Below are 23,046 nucleotides of genomic sequence, written 5' to 3' on the forward strand. Positions count from 1 at the left end.
GGTTTAAGCAAACCTAGCTATTTTGAAACATTTATGTCCCAAATCTTGACAAACTTACAATCAAAACAAAGTACTACTGCAGAAAGACCTTCATTCCTGCCATCCTAATTGTTCTCGCTGAATCACTGTTGGAAACCTCACATTCCTTTAGGATTATGTATTGTGAACATCTTTTCGTTTGGCTGTTCAATAACTTGCTAGAGAACAGAGCATGAGTGACATAAAGTTGTTCCTAATATGGTAACATTTTCATTTCCTGTTTGTTGAAAGATAAATGCTAAGGCTCTAAGGCTTTTTTTTTTTTTTTTATTTCTCCCTGAACTACAAGGGGGAAAAAAATCTAATGTGATATGGATTGGAATGGGCCAACCAGTTAGGATAAAATAAGATGAAACCCTCTTCTACTCCTTTTTGCTTCAGGATCCATCTTGAAAGAACAGTTTAATTTAGAAATCTCATTCTTAAGTGATTTTAAATGATTTTAGGATAAATGATATAACAAGACAAAAATCCATTGTCCAAAGACTGAGACCCCATCTAGCCTGGAAGCATTTCTTCCACTTGTAGACGGAGAAGCAGGAGAATGACTATGAGTTCCCATTTCAACATAAATCAGCAACTTGGCCTTCTTTAGACCATTTTCATAAGGAGGCTCAGTGGATCCAAACTTGGGCCTTGCTTTTTCCTCAGTTATTCCTTTATCACCTTCTTTCAAGTACTTTTGCTTTCTCTCTTGCAAAAAGATGCCTTAACATTTTCCCCGCTGCCTTTTGCTAGATCTTTTCTTGGCCTATCAGAGTAAGTTAGTAGCAAATCTGCCCCCAAGGCCTGTTCTTAGGCGGAGAGGGGGAAATCATTCAACAAATATTTTGTGAGCTCTTAGTATTTGCTGAGAGCTGAAAAATTCCTTTTCTTTTAGGAGAAAATTACATCCTGACTAAATGAAAGTCTATGCGGGGCTTGGAATTTTGACAAAATGAGCTTCTTCCAACTTCATTCCAAAAGGAGAACTGACATTCTATGTGCTGTTGTCAGTTGTAGGGTGGTTTCTTAGAGCAGAAAAGATTTGCCCTCACACTATGAATATCCCAGTGCTCCACCACTGTTTTAGGATGTGTGTAACAAATTCGAGGTTAATTTTGCATAAACTGTGTTCATTTGTCTGGGTGTATATGTCTGTGTGTCTGTGTTTCACTGTTGCAACAAAGAATTTATGAGATTTAGCTGCATAACTCATTTTCCCTTGGCTTTTCCCTGAGTAGGATTGGTTAATAGACATGATTCACTGTTGTCTTCTCGCTGTCAGAGCTACAATGAACCCCTTGGTGCCAGCAGGTCTAGAGCTCCCCAGTTAAGAGCCTAATGCATTTTGTATTGAGAAATATACTGGGCATCACAAATTAGTTTTAGTTTGGCAATAGGCATATAGATTTCAAAACAATTAAGCAATAAAAACTGTTTGGTCATGTGCTGTGGTGCCAACAGTTTAATTAGAAATAAGCATCATTTGAGATGTTAAAGTTGTAATGTATTTTATTCATAAAAATAATAGCATTCCTTGTCTACCCTCCCTCTAGCTTGCAAAAGACAAAGAGCGCCTGCAAGCAATGATGACCCACCTCCATGTGAAGTCAACTGAACCCAAAGCCACCCCTCAGCCTGTAAGTACCAGCATGTGGGAAGGTAACCTCAGAACCTCCCTTTGTGGTCTCTGCCCAAGAAGTGGCATGTTCCACTTTAGAAAAGTGTTGAAGAAAGAGAGAAATTGTGTCTCTATAATCATGTGACATAGCCTAGTATATGTAAACTTGGCTTGATTTTTAAGGAATTCATTTCTTACTCTCTCCCTCTCTCATGAAGGCATTTTTCTTCATTCATTCAACAAGCATTTTTGTGTTCTACTGTGTTTCCAAATTAGGTACTGAGGATGCAAAGACAGAAAATGATTCTGCAGGGAAGAGGGATAGAGATAGTAAAGTGAGCATATTTGCTTACTTTACATAATTAAGTACAAAACATATACCAATAAAGCATCATGGAACGGTGGAAAGAGCGCTGACTTTGGAGTCCAAGCACCTGGGTTCCAGTCCCAACTGTGTTTGACCTTGGGCAAATTGCTTAACTTGTCCCAGCCTTAACTTCTTCATCTTTAAAATGAGGGTCAAATTCAGCGGATTCCAAGGTCCCTTGCTTCTTCCAGCTATGATTCCCTGAGCCTGCAAGACCATTTGTGGAGTAGGTAGAGGGTGCTAGAATCTGGAGGCCTCAGTTAAAGCTTACGTATGATTGTAGCATTTGACCCAAGTCTCATTGAAAACTGTAGATTCTAAGAGTAGGAGTTGACAATGGAAATTCATTCCAGATACAGGGAACAGTCTATGCAAGGAATTCAGTTTAAAGGAACTTCAAAGGGATCAGGCTCCATGTAGAAGCAGATAGCATTAAATAAAAGCCCATTGTCTTCTAAGCATAGGTAGTTGTCCTGAATCCTGAAGTACATTATCTTCAGGAACTGCTCTTTCTTGGACCTCATCTCATATTGCACATTGTTACTGTAATGGTTATGCTTCCCAAATTTGTCTATTTCTTTAAGATTTCCTAGTAGTTTTAACTGATTATTCAAAATGGAGAGAGTGCTTTGGTTCTTGATTTTAAGATTTGTCAGATTTAAAGGTACACTGCCTTTATTTGATTTTTGTCTTGAGTCACTGTGTGAAAATTAATTGAGCGTTGACAATCTATAGTTAGTACTAGCAATTTTAATCAATATGCAATGATGCAGCATAATGGCAAAGTATTGGTTTATCTGTTTTGACTGATTTTTTTCTATAAATAAAGCAAACACACACCCATATATGTATGATTTATGGTGATAGAAATAAAACGGAGTCAGACTATTAACCCAGCAAATATGGTAGCCTGCCAAGATACAGTTGGCAGACAAAATTAATGTCTGAAACAGAACACATTACAGAGATATAGAACATAAAATCATTAAACACTCTGCACATCCATTTTTACTAGAAAAGAATTCTCTATTTCCATGTATTATATAATAAATGGCTGCAAACGTGATGCGTAGGCTCCTAGAAAACAGCTCCCAAACTTGACACAAGTGTAGGATCCAGAGTCAGCTCTGTTGTTCGCACAACTTCTTCTTTTCGGAAGGAACCCAGTGAAGCAAATACATTAGAGCCCTGAAATTACTTGGGTGACCTTTTGTTAGATGAGTTCAACTAGCCACAAAGGAAACTTCTTGCAAGGAAACTCTCTGAAAATCTTCAAATCATTCTAGCCTGCAGGTGAACGATTCCTTCTGTGATGGGCCTGCGTATATACATCTAGCAAGAATAAGAGTCAGCTTCCATCTTTCTAGGTGGATTAAAAATAACAATGATAGAACCAAGACTTGGATCTCCAAACATTAGGCACAGGGGCCTTTGCAGGCATCAGTGCCCCGTTAGCGGGAGGGATTTAAAAATTAAGGAGAAGTAATTGCAAGGAGTCACGTATTGCTCAACTAGTGATCAGTTCAGAGTATTGGCAGGCAGCACCATATGCAAGCCTACTTTAATGAAATCGGCTACAAAAATACCAGTTGGTGTCGCCATGAAGACTAGTGGTAAGCCGCCAATAAACAGGGAATGGCAGCTGAAAAAAAATGAACAGGGAAAGAAGGTTTGTCTTGATTGGTATTAAAAAAAATGTTTTACATTCTAGAAAATTATAGCTTTGATGGGGACCTCCTACTAAATTTATTTTTAACTGCTCTATTGAAAATTCTGTACCACTAGTCAACATTATCTCTCAGTTGCTCAGCACAGTGTTTCTTTATTAAAAGAAATAGGCACGAATATTTTTGACTGAAAAATTAATAGCTTTTGAATTCATACACAGCAGGTTTTCTTTTGCAAAGAAGTCCAATATCGCTGCACAGCACTTCTATAACCATTTATTTAGAGTCCAAGTCAAGCCTTTGACAGCCAGAGCAGTGTTACAAGCCAACATAAAGAACTCCAAGATGTAAACCAACAATAGGCAGTCTGTGTGAGGTTTGCCATTGTCAAATACATAGATTGTTTGGATTAGTTTATGTAAATGTACTGTTGTATTACCCTTTGAAAAAAAAAAAGATCACATTTGTATATGAAAAGTGGTTTCCTTCACAGGCAGCATTATAAATTCCTTATCCTTTAACTTACATGTTAGAAGTAAAAATTGGTGCCTGACAGGCCTATATTGTGTGATATTCTGTTGTTGGATTGAAACTGCCTTCTTTTCATTTATTGAAAAATAGAAAATTTTATTATAGATACCATCTTATAAATCAGAAATTATTAAAATATGTATAGCTGGAGCATCTGGAAATTAATTATAAAATGTAGAAGTATGGTATTTTGCATAAATTTTGTCTTCCTTGTGAAAAAAATACGCATGCCCTGTAAACTCCCAATTCTTTCAACTTCATGTTTCCAGGGATATCTGTTGACCATGTCTGTTGGATGAAACTTTCATGAGTGATTAATTTATTCTTTCCTAAATAATAGAATACTAGATGTAGGTTAGTGTTAGTATCCATATGTGTATCTCTTCATTTTCAACCATTTATTATGAATGCTTCAAACCCAGCAGAACATGTGGACTTTCATATTATGGCCTATCCAGTGGCAGGATAATTTACTAAAAAAAAAATATTTTTTTTCTATTTCTAGCTAAAACAACTTTTGTGTTTATTTTTTCACTTTTCAGTAATTAGATCATAGAAAGTGCAGTCAAGCTTCTTACTTTGAAAGGAATGCCATTTACCCAACATTTGCTGTGCATCCTACTCAGTTGTCCTGTTGTCCCTCATTTAGTTGCCTCAAAAAAAAGTTGCTATCGCACTTTCTGATACTCTGAATAGCGGCAGATCCTCAACTTCTTTTTGGTATTGCCCACTGAAGCAAAGTTACCCTCTGCTATATTATTTGTTTTTCAAATCCAGTAATGTTAAGTAACATGTTTTTTACTTAGTTTCTTCCTCAAGACCTCAGAAATGGGACCCATCTTTTTAATCATTGGTAGGTTGAGTCAACTTGGTAAGTTTTCAAGTCAGGTCAGGTCCTGCTTTATCCCAGGATTTGTGGTAGATGCTTTAGGATGCACAGACCAAACAAAAGCAGGCCCTGCTTTCTTGATGCTCACCTCAAGTTCCCATGGGCTGACCCTCCACACTTCCACCTCTACCTACCTGCTTTTACTTTTACAGTTCCCTGTTTGAGAATGAAATCCTTCCCCACAATATAGAAATAAGGCTTAAGATGAAAAATACATGTAAGAGGGTGATATATTTTCACTGGTGAATATGACTCATCTCAGAGCATTTCATTAAGAAACCTGAAATTTCAAGAGAAAGAAAAGAAGGAAAAGAAAACTTTAAGGGGAAGTGAGACTAAGAACTTCAAAGAGGAGTTTCCTATTTGTCAAGCATTGCTGGTACATGGAAGGTCATTTGATGTTTCACTGGGATATGTAATGACAGTTGCTGGTACATGCAAAATATTCCCTGGAAGATAATTTGTTGATGCATGTGTGTGCACAGTTAGAAAGAATTCCACTGTTTTGAGTCTTTCTGCTCGGATTCATTGAGAGCAGATCCAAACTTTTTCACTGGAGGTATTCATGCAGAGATAGGCTCATTGTATCCTGGATGTTGTGGAGAAGGTTCACGTAGAGGTAGAGGTTAGATTAGATGATCACTAAGTTTCTTTACTGAGATTCTAGTTGATGTGTGTTACCAGAGGCTCTGAACGCAGTTACACTTTCAGCCCAAATGAAGGAAACATGATTGCATATTGTTGGGAGACAAATACCTCCCTCCTTACTCCAGGTATTTCACATTCAGTTCCTTCGGAGTAAATACTGTCATCAATAAGGTGTAATCTACTGAGGCATTTCCTTAGAGTATTGTCCACAGTACAAAACAATTAAACGGTACCCAATTGTATCTTCATTTTGACTTTTTTCTAATTATTTTTTTTAGTTTCAGTAAACATCACTGTGTCAGGAAAACCATAAATGATTTTTTATAACGTTGGTTAAAGTTGTAAACTGCTTTGGAATGTTACTTAACATCAAAGAAAAACTCCCTATATGAGGGAAAAAATAGCATTCTTTTATACCAGGGGACAGGTAATTATGTGTACCTGGTAGTACATCCATCTTTATGAAATTGACATAAAACATTTACAGGAGCTTGGGCATTTTAAATGAAATGCACCGTTAGATATTCTTTTTTTAATGTATTTTCTTTTACTCTACCATAGCAATTAGGACTGTTTAGAAAGTGTTTTTAGCAACTGTAAAAACAAAGTATCCAAAAAGCCTTTTAACTATTGAAGTAATGACTGAGCATTCTAGTTACTGTAACTATACTTTATAGTTTGAAAAATAATGTTATACATCAATGAAAAGAGATTCTCAAATGTAGCACACAAAAGCCGTTTTTATATACTGTTTTTCATTAAGTCCCACTCCTCAACTTAGGTTCCTTTAGTATCATTGCCAGTAATAACACCTGCTAAATGATTACTGTGCCAGAGCCAGCATCTAACGTAGCATCTAATGTGTCCAGATTGAACTAGTAAAGGAAGACACCTCTCCTGACAAAGCCTTAGGCCACCACCCACTGTACTGCCCTCTGCTCTGTGTGGGAACTCCCCTGCTGCCTTTAGAAACAGTCTTGAAAGAAGAGTGATTAATGTCCAGACACTCTCAGCAGACACCATCAGCCTTAGCTCTGATCTGAGCAGCAGTAGTGATGGCAGACAAGCTGGTTCCCCAAACCAACCATGCCGTCCTACTGTTCTGTCCGATTTTGACCCTTGGTGTTTGGGGTTCAGCCTTGTCTTTTGTTCCTATAAGACATAAAATGAACACAAACAAAAAATAAAACAGAGTTCTTATGGAGCCACTTAAAACAAGTTCATTTCTGTCAAGGGGTTGCCTCACTGGTTTGTTTACGAAAGTCGTTGGTGACTCACATCATCTTTAAAGAGGAAGGAAGGTTACTGTTTAGCAGTAAAGGTTAATAAAAAGTATTAAGCAGGATACTGAAGGTTGATACGATCAGGATAGCTTATGGAAGTGCTGTATTAGTTAATGTTTCCTTGCCTGTTATTTTGCAGCTAAACTGTTAGGAGAAGAGGGCTGCCTCCCAAGTACAAATAACTTTCTTAGTACAAAGAAAATAATAAGACTCGGGAGTTTCTTCAGCCAGTGTCGGTGACACAGATCTTGAGAAGTTTCAGAGGCTATCTTAGGCCGAAATCACCACATGATGGGAATTGCTGCAAACAAAGTATTAGGTGTTACCAACTTTTCTAAACATAGCAACCTCTTTTTTAAATAGAAAATGAACACAATAAGAAAAATCAGGTTTCCATCAGGAAAAGAAACCCTCCCAGTCCAATCCCTTCCTGCTCTTTGCCCCTGTGTAATTATCTTCTAAAACCTCCACTGGAATCAGAAACCGAGCACACACACACACTTTCATTTCTAAATGATGATTATATTAAGATTTAATAGTTTACAATTAAGATGAATATTTCAAGATTACACTATTCATAATTTGTGCTTATGTTCTAATTCCTTAATTAATTTTTGTCTACATTTTATAGATACCCCTTAATTAAAAAAAGGAAGTTTGGGATGAAAATAGAGGCTGTTTCTAATCCTTTCCCCAGCCTCAGTATTCTCTTTCCTGTGACCTCAGCCCTGTAAGATCATTGCCTCTTCAAGGCAAGTTGACAGTAGCATCAAACAGAAGTGCAAAAGTAAAACTTGGGTAGCAACTGCCAGGGTCACCATTTCCATCACTGGGTAGTTGGTCCACTTCACAGACGGTTATGGGAAAGGAAGCCCCCAGTATTCTGGAGTCCCAGCCTTGTGTTCTCCTCCTCACAGACTGCAGTCATGTTTAATTTGGAAACTGGACTCTTTTGGCAAATTAGCAATTAGAACAATTTTGTGGGAATATGTATATGTGTCATTAGTTTTCCTGCAAATTAATAGCAAGAGCAGAGGTCAGGCAGAAATTTTCCACTTGACTGCAGCTTCTCAGTTGAGATTTGGCACTTTGTTTTGGAACGGCCACAGCTGCTCTGAGCCACACTCTTCCTCTAGGAACTGTCTTTTAATTAGTTTACCTCATAGCCATTATTACAAATATTACTGCCTCCCCTCCTTGAAATAGAATTACTGTTTCTACAAAATATTCCAGTGACATCTTGCACCACTGCACATTGATGGTGGGGGTCATTCGAATGCAGCGTTTAATCATTAGATCACCTCCATAAGCATCTCCTAATTAGAGTCCTTACAATACAATTTTATCTGGTAATTAGCTGAGATTGGCTGCTTCCTCTGTAGCTTATTAGTAGCAGCCCAGCAGTGGGTGTGAATCACAGTGTCATTTGTCAAGCCTGTTAAAGTCCCCTCTTTGCTCTCTTCTTTTTCAGTATTTATTTCTAGTTGCTACCTGTACTCCAAAGCCTGAAGAAATGTTACCCATTTTCAGTTCTTTCAGTGGAGAATCCTGACCTTTATGGGATCTTTTTTTTTTTTTTTGGTCTCCAAGTAGAAGCAGACCAAGTGTTAAGCTTTTTATAAAGTAAAATAGTTGAACGCCTTTTGAAATGGATGAAATGTTATCACTATGACTTTTCCAAAGGAAGAAATCATTGGTTGTCCTCATACATGGACACCTAAATGCTTTGGGTTTGCCAGCAGTTATCAGATGTTTGAGTGGACTTTGATTTTGTGCAACAGAAATAAAACCAGTTTGATCTTTTTTTTTTTCTTTTGAAATCTGACAGTGCTGGTATGTTATGCCGGGATGAAAGCAGATGTTTACTCCATGTTAATTTTTAATATCACCTTTTTCCAAATATATAAATGACCTACTAATTTATTAACCTCTAGATAATATTTGTAAATTACAAAGAAAAAAAAACCAAGAACTAGAAATGTAAACTTATTTAAAAAAAAAAAACCCACCAATTTGCTGACAAATTAGTTCCAAGGGAGAGCCTATAAGCCAAATTAGGAGTAATAATGATTTGTTCACTTTTGTTAACTGATTATTAAGGAAATCATAAGATGAGCTCTGCCCTTTTAGGAGTCTGCCTGCCGCCATGTTTTTTCCAGAGCGGGATGGCTCTGAGCAAGGACTTTCTGGCATAGTCATATATGCAGAGGCTTTTGGTTTCATGAATTAATTTCTTTGGAGCTTTGCTTATGTGGACTGTGGAAGGCTAGCTCAGTTGCTTTGAGTATGGTGCCATGGGTCGCATTCTAACGGGGGTCAGTTGGCTTTATACTTTTCCATTGCCATAGTATGCTCACTTAACCCTGAGCAGCTATCAGGTAAATGCATGCCCCTGAATCACAGGGGTAAGCCCTTCAGGAGGTTGTGGTTGGATAATTGCAAATGTACCATCAAAAAGGAGAGGGGGGTGGGTAAGGACAGTGAGTAAGAAAAGTACTCTAAACAAATGGCTCTCCTTGATGGAGGGTCACTAGTGTCATCTTTCCATTCAAATAAACATTTAAATGCCTGAAGGCATTGGGGATACACACACACAGACACACAGAGACACACATACACACACACACACCCCCCACAACTTTGAAGAACAGATATTTTATTTGAGGGTGAGGGATCCGGGAAGATTTCCCCAAAGAAGTGACCCCTGAGATAAAGAGGTTCTCTGAGGCAGAAATAAGGAGGGATGGGTAGGACATAGTCTAGGAATGGAGGGAGCAAGAACACTTAGTATAATTTAACCAAGGTGGGAGATGAAATGTGGAGTTTGGTAAGCAGCTTGTATTCTACTTGTGGAGAATGCAAAATAAAGTCATGTATCAAAATATGCAGCCCTCAGTATTTTAATTTATAGGTTTTGACAAAGTCAGAAGCTTTTCAGCAAGCAAACAACCCCCTGGAAAAGCGTATATCCCCGGCAGATCATTGTGTAGGACTGCTTGGCGGGGGTAATTGCAATCATGTTAATTCCTACTTTTATTTTGCCATTTACGAAGTCCCTTATCTTGAATCTTTTGGTAATAGCATTAAGATTGATGAGTGTTGTCCCCTTTAAGGAAGTCTTTATTTAAGCTCTTGTGCTTGTCATTCTTTTGGCTCTGCATCCGTTCATATAGGACTTCCCATATTTCTCTGAATTAAGTTGCATTCAAGCTCCCTTGTCATGCACCTGTGCGCCACAATTTGCTAAGCCCCTAACTCAATTGTTTTTCTCCACTTTTTTCTCTTACAGATTGCCATGATTTTTTGGGAGGTGGGGGCGGGGCATGATAAACGCAAGCCTTTTCTTGCAAAATTCCAAAATTGTTTTCCAGAACCAGTCGCTGTTCAGTTGGGTTTCCTTTTTTGCCACTGTATTTCATCTTAAAAATTCGTATTTCCTGAATCTTTCAGAATTTCCCTTTAAAATAGAAAAAGTACATAAAACATTCATCTGTGATAGAATTCTAAATACAGTAAATAGGAAATTTTTGTTTTAGTTATTTCAGCATTGTCATTAGAAACAAAATAAACACTTCCTAACATGCAAATATATAAATATATATGTAAATATGTGTGTATATATGTATACATATACATATATATTTCTTTTTTTGGAGGGGCGAAGGCATGGCAATTGGGGTTAAGTGACTTGCCCAAGGTCACACAGCTAGTAAGTGTGTCAAGTGTCTGAGGCCACATTTGAACTCATGTGCTCCTGACCCCAGGGCCAATACTCTACTCACTGAACCACACAGCTGCCCCAATGTAAATGTATTTTTAAGATCCTTTATGATGTAGAGATTGGCTCTTTTAGATATATTTGTCCATTTGCATATATTTTCAATCACGTATCACTAAGATGCCTTATTTCCAAACAACCCACAATAAATAACATGGATGGTGATAGAAGTGTAGAGACAGGTAAACACATACTTTCTCTGAACGATGTTTATTTTGAAGGACCTTAAAACCATTTTAAAATTATTTCACCAACAACGTATCAAAGAACTTGATTTCATCAGAGTAGTGATGTGGGACTTCTGTCAATGCAGATTGATAGTTTTGGAAATAGTAAAGCACAAATTAGTGAAACATCTAGGGTTTTTTGTTTGTTTTTAGTTGTGTATGTCTCGGCATCGAAATATACATGCTTACTATTATATGAAGTGTATTAAAGCTATGTCATTTTTATTTTTTTTAGAATAACCAAGTTGAAAATCATCCCCCCATTGCACACACTTGTACTCAGAAACATCCATGGAATCATGGCAAATACTAATTATTAAAGCACTTTGTACAGAATGATGACCAACATATTTTGATATAGCAAAACCCAAATAGTTGATAGAGCCTCTTTGAAACATTCGTCATAAAATATTTGGCTTTTCTTAACCTGATCCCCCTGTCCTCATGTTGCCATTTAAAGCTATCCTATCCATTAAAGCTATCCATTTAAACCTCTTACCTACTTTCCCAGTCTTATTTGCTAGTTTCCCCTGGCTTCAGTGCTTCAGCTAACCTCCCCTCCTGGGTGTGCCCCAGAGCGTTGTACATTCCCTCATTTATGCCTGAAAAGCACTTCCACCTTCCGCTCTCAGTTCAGTTCAGCACCTGTTTTGTGCCCCAGACATTCCGCTAAGCAGAGGAGATCCAAAGGTAAAAGACAACTGCCTGTGCCCTCTACGCCATTGATTTTCTTTGTAGAATCTGCAACTTCCTTCAGTGCTAGCACAGGTTCCAGTGCCTAAATGAGGCCTTTCATGATGCCCCTTCCTTCCCAGCTGTTCTCTCCCTCTTGAAATTACTTTCTATTTTAAAATCCACTTGGTATTTACTTATCTTTGATCATGTTGTGTCTACCCAGTAGAATAAAATCCCTTGAGGGCAAGGGCTTTTTGTCTTCATCTCCCACCCAGTAGCGCTGTGTCTGACACAAAGGAAGTGCTTAATAAATGTTTGTTAAATTAGTCAACTCAACAAATTGAACATCTGAAGACACACCCACCTCTATGAATATCATTGTGATGTTAACTAGTATACGTAGTAAACAGTATTTTCTGGGTATTTACATAGTCATACGTTGGAATTATGAAACAAATATTTTTGTGAAAATGTTATTAGTTTTAAAGAAAAGCTCACGTTCAGAATCCTCTCAGCAATTATTTTGTTATACATTTTCATCCTACAGTCCGTGGATTTTAGTACAGTTTGGTTTCAGTAATATTGTTAGGTTTGCTTTAAAGGGGAATGGAGATATTGAGTTCTTCCTTGGTCAAGTGTTCAGTTATTCTTGGAGAAAAAAAAAAAAAACTGATCCATTGTCTAGCCATCCCTCTATCTGCCCAGCAGAACTTTCCCCAAACTAGAAAAATGATTATCATTTTTGCCCAAGATAAACCACCACAGATAAATTGTCTTTTTTCGTGGAAATTCTCCTTGTGTCTCCATTGACAATTTCCCGTTCTGCTTGTGTCTTCACAGTAATAAACCTAGATGTGCGTTATCCTTGTGTGACTTTCAGTGAGTTTCTTGCTAAGAAGGTATTTCAAAACAGTTTCTCGCTTTTCTTCCTAGTTGAATCTGGTGTCAAGCGTCACACTCTCCAAAACAGCATCAGAGGCTTCTCCACAGAGCTTACCTCATACTCCTACTACCCCTACAACACCCATCACTCCAGTCACCCAAGGACCTTCTGTCATCACTACCACCAGCATACACAATGTGGGACCCATCAGAAGGCGGTACTCAGACAAATACAATGTGCCCATTTCTTCAGGTAACTGCTTTACTCCTCTTCGTCAGAAATCTTACCTTTCTGATCGCTACATGCTAGCTTTTGATTTTGGTAGAACTGAAAATTAACAGGACAATGATTCTTATTTAGCAGATATTGCGCAGAACCAAGAATTTTATAAGAATGCAGAAGTTAGACCGCCCTTTACATATGCATCTTTAATTAGGCAGGTAAGTAAATTCCCCCAAAAGAGAACTGAAAAAAGCACACATGTCTCTGTACATCTTATATTGATGAAATAGATTTAAAACCGTTTAGTATGCAGGCATGCTCAAACCTTTTCTATAAGGTTTTTTAAAATTGCAATATATAACATAATTGCTTTTGATTAAGTATTACAATACGATGTGATTATTAGGAAATTCATTTCACACAACAGTGAAAATGAGCCTGTTTAAAGATGGCAAGTCAATTATCACAAGCTACAGTAATCTCTGATCCCTAGAATTAATCTGAGCTCTAAATAATTACTGAGCTTTAATCAGCTAGTGAAATGTTTTGCATTTCTCTTTGATTCTGCTTTATGAATGACTAATAAATTAATATTTCTGTAAGGAAACAGAAATAAAAACTCAAAACAATTAGATAATTCCATTTTGAATTTTGCTATTGAACTGTTAAATACAACCATCAATCTTAGATCGCTTTGTGAAAGTGTTCTTCAGATTTTTGCTCCAAATCACAATGATTTACTATTTTCAAAAAAAGGTTTGATGGTGATTGTGATGAAATGGTCATAAATTCTCTTCCATTATTATTTATGTCATAGGCTATTCTTGAATCTCCAGAAAAGCAACTAACCCTAAATGAAATCTATAACTGGTTCACGCGAATGTTTGCTTACTTCCGGCGCAATGCAGCAACGTGGAAGGTAAGCCTTTTCACGCACCTTCCTCTTGTCTTTGGTTCTTACCATGTCTAAAATAGACAGTGCCAACAGATGACGTGATACAGTTGTAACACCACAAGGGCATTGAATCTATATTGCTTGTTTTGACACACAAAGACGATCTCATCCACAGGAATGATTTGAGATTTGGCAGGAAACTTCTTCCGTCTTTGAAAAGCACTAATTGAAGCCTCTCATTATTGGCTTTCTCTCCCATGATTATACCAGTTCATCTGTGGTTGTTACTCTTAGCAGTGAAATTCTATCTTTCCAGCTGGAATATGTAGGATAAAGGGATAGAGTGTTATATTGGGCTTGTCTTGGTACTTACACAAAGCTTTCATTCTTCTAGTCCTTCACCGACAACCATCATTAGTGGAGATGGATAATTTGTTTCTCAACCAATTGATATCTGGAAAAAAATATTCTACCATCTTGTTACAACTCTCTGGTTTATAATTAGGTTGGATAAAAATTAACCCATGAGATGGGAAAAGCCAAAATGCTATAAGCTAGACTATTTGTTTTTCAGTTGACTGATGTTTTTTGTTTTGTTTTGTTTTTTGGAATATTATGGACTTGTCTTTCACAGTGTGAAGTGGCTTCACACAGTTACCACACTCCTTCCCCAAATGAATGCCTTTTCCTTCTGCATAGAACAGGAAAATATTTGACTCTCCCTATAACTCTCTTTGCAGTGATCTCTCAGGGTCTCATTCAGCCCCAGTATTCTAGGAGTTTATATGATTGAGCTCAGGATAAAACAGGTTCAGCTTGGACACCCCATTTAAAGTCCCCAGTGGGATTTAACTGCAAGGTGGTCTCAGGGAATGGACCAGCAAAGTTCCAGTGCACCCCCTCCCTCCCCCCCCCAGTTTCTCTTTCTTGTTTTTGTTTTCTTCTGAGTCAGTTCCCGGGAACCAAAGAGCTCCCTTTCAGATGAGGATGAGCTATTATCATGTGTGTTATCTGGAGCATTAGATGCTGGATTTTATTTAATTTTTTTTCTTAAATGATGACAGGATCTAAAAATAGCTCCTGCCTCAAAAGGGGAGATAAGTATTATCTATTTTATCTAAAATACACAAAGTAATCTGATTGTTATTTTCTAATGATAACTCTGATGGAAGAAATATTATTTTGTGTCACAATACTTTTGAAATTAATTTTTTTAATTATATTACACTTACCATTGATAGGATGAACTGAACACCATCACCTAGGCTATGCAGATTAAATAGGTAGACCCTCTAGTGAATCAATGATAAGGAAATTTGGTATCTGAGGTAAAGATACATACAAAGAACCTTGAACTTGATGTAGAATTTGGGTCCAGTACCATCCTGGTCAACATTTATGAAACTATAAATCCTAAACAGGAAAGAAAATAGCTTACCTTTATTTAAAGTGGCAGAAATTCCTAGACATCGACAGTTTTTAGACTTGGGGTTTCAGACGTAACTTTTTCACATGCATAAATTGAAGATGTAAGGGCCATTAAATAGTGATGATCATAGTTGAAATGATTGAATGCTTAATATATGTATCTTTAATTGTACCCACAGTTCCTTATTTACATTATCATCCATCTTAGACACAGAATTAGATGGTAAGTTAAGGTTATGCTTGAGAGGAGTCAGTATTTTCAGTATCTATTATCTTTTTAAAAAAATGTTCCTTTCAGTTGGTTTGCAGTATAAATGTGTGTGTGTACGTAAACACACACACACACACACACACACACACACACTTCTATTTTTTGTTTGCAAATTTATATGCATAGTCATAAAATTGAGATAGGGCAAGTACAATGTGTTTTGTAGGAGAAGTTTTCTCTCTTTACCAGTTTGTTCTCCACATTTTCTCACTCTACTTAATTGCATTAAAATCTCAGATAATGATTGGGAATTAAATATGGCTAGTATGTATATAACACTTTGAGATTTGCAAAATGCTTAACAAAGATCTCATCTTCACAACATTCTTGGGAATTGAAAACTATTATTACCATTTTACAGATGAGGAGACTTATGGGGAGAGATGTTAAATGATTTGCCCAGGGTCACACAACTGGTAAATATCTGAGGTTTGAACTCAGGTCTTCCTGCTAGGTGGCTCGGTGGATAGAGTGCTGGGCCTAGAATCAGGAAGACTCCTCTGATCTCAGACCCTTACTAGCTGCATGACCCTGGGCAAGTCACTTCACCCTGTTTGTCTCATTTTCCTCATCAGTAAAATGAGCTGGAGAAGGAAATACTGCAGACCACTCCAGTATCTTTGCCAAGAAGTCTCCAGGTGGGGTCGTGAAGGGTCAGACCTGACTGAAAACATCTGAGCCACAACTTCCTGATTCCAAGTCCGGCCTTCTGTTTACTGAACCACCTAGCTGCCTTGCTCAATAATTATTCCTGTTACTATTCTTTCTTTCCATGTGGAATCTATGCCTGGATTTGCCGTGGATTTTCTTTTTAATTTGTTTGATACTTTACCTTGCACTACCTTGGGTAGTTTTATATGATATATGGGCCGTGTTTCTGTCAAGCACCTCTTTGGAAATTGCCTTCAGAGCCTGTTTCTGAGCCACATGAACAGAAAAGTACAATATTTCTTTATTTTTTGTCATGGCAGATTTTTAGTTTGCATTGGGGGTTGGGGGTAGGGTGGGTCCATGAAAGCAGAGTTAAATACAATCAGAGGGACCATCCAGTCCAACCTACCCCTGAACAATAACTTACTTGATGAGGGGTCATCCAGTTTGTGTGAACACACAGAATTGTCTCTGATCTTAGTTCACTAAATGACTTTTGTCAATTTTTTAAAAAATCAGATTCACTCTTAAAGAGTGCCCCTGTTGATGGTATGCATAAGAATATGCGACAAGGCTCTAACAGTAGCTCCCAAAGAGGTGATCGGGAAATGTTTTAAGAAATGAAAAGTGGCATCGTTGTACTGTATAGTCTCCAAAGGTGATGATTTTGAATTGTATGGTACTTTTCTTTTGTGTGAAGTGTTGAGGAATTTGGCTAAAAAAAATCAGTCTTCAGGAACTTTAAAGCCATATATTGCCTACTAGGTTTCAGCATGAATTTCTGGAAAGAATTCCTTACTCAGAGCACCCAACAACAGTGAAATTATAAACCTGGTAAAATAAAAAACAGAACAGAACTTCTAGGCCTACCTCCCATGAGCTACTACTATTTTCCATTAAAATTGGAAAGTTCCAGGCTTGGAGCTTACAAATTGGTGATATGCCCATGTACCATGAGTATGACAGTTCTGAATAACTCACCAAGAACAACAAGAATTCTGGTTCTTCTACTTTCTAGCCATGTCCCTTGGCCTCAGATCTTTCACTTGGGAATTAAGGATAATGATGAGATCCTGTCTTGTCTGCTACCTACCAGGGTTGGGAGGCTCAAGAGAGGGAGATATCAATGGAAGTGCTTTAAAAACTATAAAGTGCTTAAAAAATGTATTCATTTTAAAGGGAAGGGGAGGGGATTTTTAAGTCAAATAAAATTAAGAAACCTCTCAAGATAGAGGATAAAGATTATCCATCATCCTGAATCCAAGAAGAGAGAGAAGAATGAGTGATTTACACCTTTGCCTTAAAGTACTTTTAAATAACAGAGTGTGAGCCATCTTAGCTTAGGAATGACCAGCAGAAGGGCACTTTCAACCATAAGGAAGAAACATGTGTCTGTAACAGCAATCAGCTGCAGGGATTTCATCATTTTGCCACCAAGAGCCCTTCCCATGTGTTCTTTTGGCTCCTGCTCAGTTCAGTAAGTCACTTGCCAGCAGTGAGGGCCAACTTTTGCTTCTGTATATTAAGGGAAGACATGGCTTAATGACGGATGCTGGTCCATGGGGTGAAGTCGGAGTTGGAGATGTGGGAGCGGTAGTGGCAAATGCTATTTCAAATGAAAGTTATCCCATCAGCAATATGTGGAGATAACCTTTGATTCCTCAAATAAAACTTAGGAGGATGCTTAATAAATGTGAGACTAATAAAATTTCTGAAGCCAAAACCCTCAATGAGTATCTGATATTGTTAACTTAGAATTTTTCTTTCTCTGTTCTGTTAAAAAACAAAAACTGCTTTTTTTTCTAGGAAAGGATTTCATGATTTAAACAGTTTCTATTTTGAAGACATATTAACAGTGCTGTTATATGTTTTGTAATGTGAAACCTACTTGGTTGGTGTGCATACACAAAAAAAAAAATGACTCGTTATAATTTCAGTCTAGTCACTGGTCATTTCTAAAGTATTAATTCATAATTTTGGTCCTGAGATTTTATTTTCACCTTTGGAAAAAAAATTGTTAACTACGTACCAGTGGTCCATGGGGGTGGCAGATAATGGGATGATTTTACAAATGCAGACTGTTAGGCTGAATTTACTGCTGTTTTTGGACAATGACAAGCCTTTTCTTATAGAAAATTCTGAATTTTTTCTCTTTTATACCTGCTGCAGAATGCAGTGCGTCATAATCTTAGTCTTCACAAGTGTTTTGTGCGAGTAGAAAACGTTAAAGGGGCAGTATGGACAGTGGATGAAGTAGAGTTCCAAAAACGAAGGCCACAAAAGATCAGTGGGTATGTCCACCATGTTTGAACTTCTTAGCCTAGCTTGGATCATGCTTACAGTTTCACGTAGAGGCTTTTGGCTGCTAGACGGCATTAGACGAAGAAGGCGGTTTCACGTTTCAGTTAAGGGAACAAAAAAGCATTTCATCACTACTGTTTGTATGCCCACCAGTCTCCCTGACCCTGCTTGCTTGGTGTTCGTTGCATCACATGCTAGTAGCTTGTAGGCGGCAATGCATATTAACCCTCACAAACCATTTGCTTATGCTTATCGCATTTTATTTTCTTTTTCCTTTTCCTTGTATTTGATGTCTGTTCTACCCCCAATCCCGCGTCCCTTTGTTTCCACTTCATCTCCTTTGCCGCTGCTCTTGTCCCAGGGTGCCATTCGCACCAACCTCTCCCTGCATAAGTGCTTTATCAGAGTAGAGGATGAGTTTGGGTCCTTTTGGACTGTTGATGATGAAGAGTTTAAACGTGGCCGCCATATTCAACGAGGCCGTCCTCGAAAATACTGCCCTGATGAAAACTTTGACGAGCTTGTTGCACAGTAAGACTTTTTACTTGCTTTTATTTTTTTTTCTGCTGTTGCTTTGCTTTGCATGGTTGACTCATCTCATGTAGTTTTGCATTTCACCAATAGTGATGCCACACTTTCTTACAATGGAGCTAAGTTTTGTGATTGTACATGTATTTCTCTTGTTTCTCTCAATACCAGTGCCTTGAATAATGCTTTTTTGAAATCTTTAATGCAAATGTTGATTGTAGCAGGATTCAGCAACTTATTGTGACCCTTTAATGAAAAACTGATAGTGACCCTGTAATTGAGATATTTTGTTCTGAGTGGAAAGGCAACTTTTACTTAGGTTAGGAATTTCCATTTAACGAAACTCAGGGTAATCTCTTCCTACTGTTCATTCAGCATAACAATAGAAGTGTAATGAAATGAATGATTAAAATGCTCTAAGCAGTGGAAATAATTATTAACTTCTAAACATCTTAAAGATGTAATTTAATTCACAAACATTTCTTAAGCCCACATGGAAAAATCGCCAAAAGTAAGCAGTCTTCCTATTAGAAGCAGAAACTTTCCCCGTTGTATCTCTTGTTCGCAGATTTAATATTTTGATTCTTGTTAGGCCATTGAGGTTTAAATACTCTCTTCACCTGGTCTATTTTGAAAAAAAAAAAATATCCTTCTGTGAGACTCTCAAATTTCGGAACAGCTGCACTTCTGCATTAGTAAGGGAGCTTCTTCACTAGGATATATTTTATATTATATTGTATTATACTATACTATATTATACCTTATTATACTATGCTATATTATAATCTTCTTCCCAGGTTTGGACCTAATACCAAAGTTTGACACAAAATGCAGCCTTCCGACATCCCCAGAAATATCCCCCTTCCTATCTCCTGTTAATAACTAAGTGGTTTCCCAGAGGCCACGGCCAAGGACGACACCACTATTTCTCAACCAGTGGATTCTATGCATTCTGACTTTATTAAGTGTTCAAGCACTTGCTCCATCAGCCTTGCTTGTTGGTGTCATTAACTAGCTCGTGGCAACTATCCTTACTGCCCTACATCGGCTGGAGCTTTCTTTTTTTTCCCATCAGACCTTTGGTTTTGATAGAGCTTTGGGATGGAAGGATGTCCTGCAAGATTTCTTGTTTGTGATAGAAATTCCTTTCTCCAGTGGACAGCCAAGACTAGTACTACTACATAATGCTTAGCAAGGCTTTCAAGCAGGTGAGCCTTAACTCACAAATGCCCAGTTTCTAGGTCTTTCAATTCATATGAACAAATGTAACTGAAATATACCAGTTGGGGTTTTTTGGGGTTTTTTTTTTTTTTGGTTTTATGGTTTTTTTCTGGGAGAACCTACCAAATGTGTACCTTTCTGATTTGGAAGGAAAACCAACAGACTTGAAAACAGAACTTGGAGGGTAAATTGAGAGTTGATTGTATTTAACTTTGAGTTTTTATCTTTTTTCTTATGCAGTAACCCTTCTCTTATTAAAAATATACAGAGCAGCCACGCCTACTGTACACCTCTCAATGCTGCTTTACAGGTAAGATTAATGACTGTACCAAAGATGCAACAGAGGCATGTGTCTTCCCCACTCATTTCAAAATATATTAGCCTTGCTCTAATTAGATATTAAATTTTAATTCCGTTAAACTTTTTTCTTAAGTGCACAAAGCATCATAGTCCCTGGAGGCAAACACATATCAGGCTGCTTCAGCATTAGTCGGATGCTTAGCATTTTGAATATTGTGGCAAAAAAATTAAAAGTTCACTTATTAATATTTATCAGCAGTATCATAATTTCCATCCTCTTATTTCAGAATTTCACTTGAGGCAAAAATACCACAAGTGTAATTACTCTAGCACAGCTATTAATGTGCTGAATGATAGGATACTATGTCACATGACCTTCTATTGTTCCTGGCTTTAAAGAGAAAGCATATCTTTTTTCTTTTAAAGTCTATTTTAGCATGTTTTTCTTTTGTTCTGAAATCAGTGTTTAGTTCACTCAGGAAAAGTGAACTGATGATACAGATGTGTTTGTTTAAACTATAGAGATGTCGGAGAAAACGTCTTTGGATTTTGTGCAAAACAGGCAAGATTATGTAACGTGCCCATAGAATTTGATGTTGCCTACGGAGTCAGAGCACATTACATAATCTACATTTCAGAAGGGGAGGATGAGTCAATATTAGGCAGGCAGAAGTTTGGTTCTCTCTCAGGTATTACCAAGGAAGATGTGTGGTTGGACATTCTTTCCGTTGCATCCTCATTACAGTGTGTTTGAGCCTGTGTTAGGATGAGAGGGAGTAAAACATTTGTAGAGGATGGGCAGATTATTTCTAAACCCTTTAAAAATACTCATGTAACTTTTAATTAAATTTCCTAAAGATTATCTAGATCCTCAGAAATTCCTCATCCATGACCAGGCTACTCCTGAGGAGTTGGAGTTTGTCAATGTTTTGTTCCTTTGTTTTTTTTAAACCACATTTGAGTTAGCACATTAGTTCTAATGAGTTTTCAAAACTTTTAAATAACAGTTTCTAAAAACTGTTTTTAAACAGGAAAATGGTTTTTCCTGATCTTTGTTTGCATTAAGTGGTTAGTGATTTGCACAGTGCCCCCCAGCTCTCTGTAAGGGACAGGTTCCACCCATCACTCTGTTCTGGATAAACTCTCAATAAAGGATTAAGTATATTGTCCACAATTACATTTGGGAGGGAAACTGATCAGACTTATCATTTAAGCAATTTCACTTTTTTTCCCCAAGCAGGATACAAATTAATCGAAGAAATGACTTTCTGCATTTCTTTTAATTATTTCAGTTGACACAGTAACTTCAGAAAAGCAAATGTGAAAGCATGTGTAAAGGCAGCCACTGTAAATACCATTCATTAGTAACTTATTTTCCCTGGAGTCGTATGAAGTGTGAATTTAAAGGCTGCTCTGTCTCTGGAATAGTATTAAGATTACAGGCACATTTTACATTCATGAGGCTGAAAGGCAAAAATGAAATGATCCTGCATTCCTCTGGATTCTGTTAACTATGTGACTAATTTCAATTAGTATGCTTCTCATTACAGAACCGTTCATGTTTTATTTCTGAAACATGTGGTGATGGCGTCATCTTTATCCATTCCTGTTTTCTTTGATAACCCCAAAACTGTCTTCAGATTTTCCAGGAGAGTAGATTCTCTCTCTTTTGCCCACGATAGGTCTAGATGAATGAAATAATTCTGATCAAAGTCATGAACTTTTTTTCTCCTCTGCTGTTTTGGATCCTTGTGGATAGACAGCATCTTAAAACACCTCTCTGCTGGGTTAATTAAATGAAGGAGCTAAGCAATGAATGTGGTCTTACCCACGATGATTCTTCCATTGTCATCTATTTCCAAAGAGAAGCAAAAATTTTAAAAAATGGCATAATCCCTTTTCCAGAAAAAAAAATGAAAATCTAAAAAGTCTTAAGGAACATAATGTGGCATTCAGCATGGCATGGTACACACCATATAAAGTGGGACCACATGATCTACTACAGAAATAAAGCATGGAACTCATTAAGCCTAGGAATCGTGATAGTAACTAAGGGTAACAGTAATGCTTTGCATTTATAGACTTCCTTTTTCCAGAGGATCGCAAAATGTTTTACTAACATGGATGGGGAATATTTCAAGTGCTTTGGAACCATTATTCAAGCATTTCAGTTTTTTTGGCAGACATGCAAACCCTGAGCTGACCTTATAGCTTTTTGGGGGGATGGACTATAAGAAATTAAGTCCATTTCAGGAAAAAAAATAGTCCTCCTGTGTCTATATTTATATTTCAGCTAAGAAACTGTACTGTAAGCCAGTTGTTTAAAGTGGCAAATTGGGAGCCGTTGGTCAGATTATCTTTACCTTTAGCCTAGGTCACGCAGCCTAACCCCTAATCACAAAGTTCATATGTGTTCCAGAAAAGCAGAGTTAGCTCTTCTCCCGTCGTCTCTTCTTCTTTTCCCGGAGTCAGATTTTTGTAGGCTTCTTTTTCATTCTGTGTACCACAGTGTGAGCGCATTGTGGTCAGGGCATTCTTCATTTGAAAGTATATACATACGTATTTATCCAGGTTTTCCCAGTCTTCTTCTCCTGAGCTCCCTTTACAAAGGTGAAATTAGAAACTTCCTTTGTAGAGGA

At 37.4% G+C, this 23,046-nt stretch overlaps 1 protein-coding gene across 16 annotated transcripts in view; it reads left to right on the forward strand.

Annotated features, from left to right (window-relative positions):
- The window catches only part of FOXP1 (forkhead box P1), a 679,928-nt gene that overhangs the window by 648,985 nt on the left and 7,897 nt on the right, over positions 1–23,046 (forward strand). For 13 of the 16 annotated variants that reach the window (XM_072598672.1, XM_072598682.1, XM_072598671.1 and 10 more), the window contains 6 exons: positions 1,578–1,661; positions 12,641–12,842; positions 12,951–13,030; positions 13,630–13,731; positions 18,227–18,348; positions 20,348–20,417. In XM_072598672.1, the coding sequence (XP_072454773.1) occupies positions 1,578–1,661; positions 12,641–12,842; positions 12,951–13,030; positions 13,630–13,731; positions 18,227–18,348; positions 20,348–20,417 (660 nt within the window). The remainder of the gene's footprint in view (positions 1–1,577; positions 1,662–12,640; positions 12,843–12,950; positions 13,031–13,629; positions 13,732–18,226; positions 18,349–20,347; positions 20,418–23,046) is intronic. The other 3 variants (XM_072598677.1, XM_072598678.1, XM_072598686.1) reach the window with 1 other exon arrangement.

Source organism: Notamacropus eugenii, chromosome 3 (genome assembly GCF_028372415.1).
Source record: "Notamacropus eugenii isolate mMacEug1 chromosome 3, mMacEug1.pri_v2, whole genome shotgun sequence".
Lineage (NCBI taxonomy): Eukaryota > Metazoa > Chordata > Mammalia > Diprotodontia > Macropodidae > Notamacropus > Notamacropus eugenii.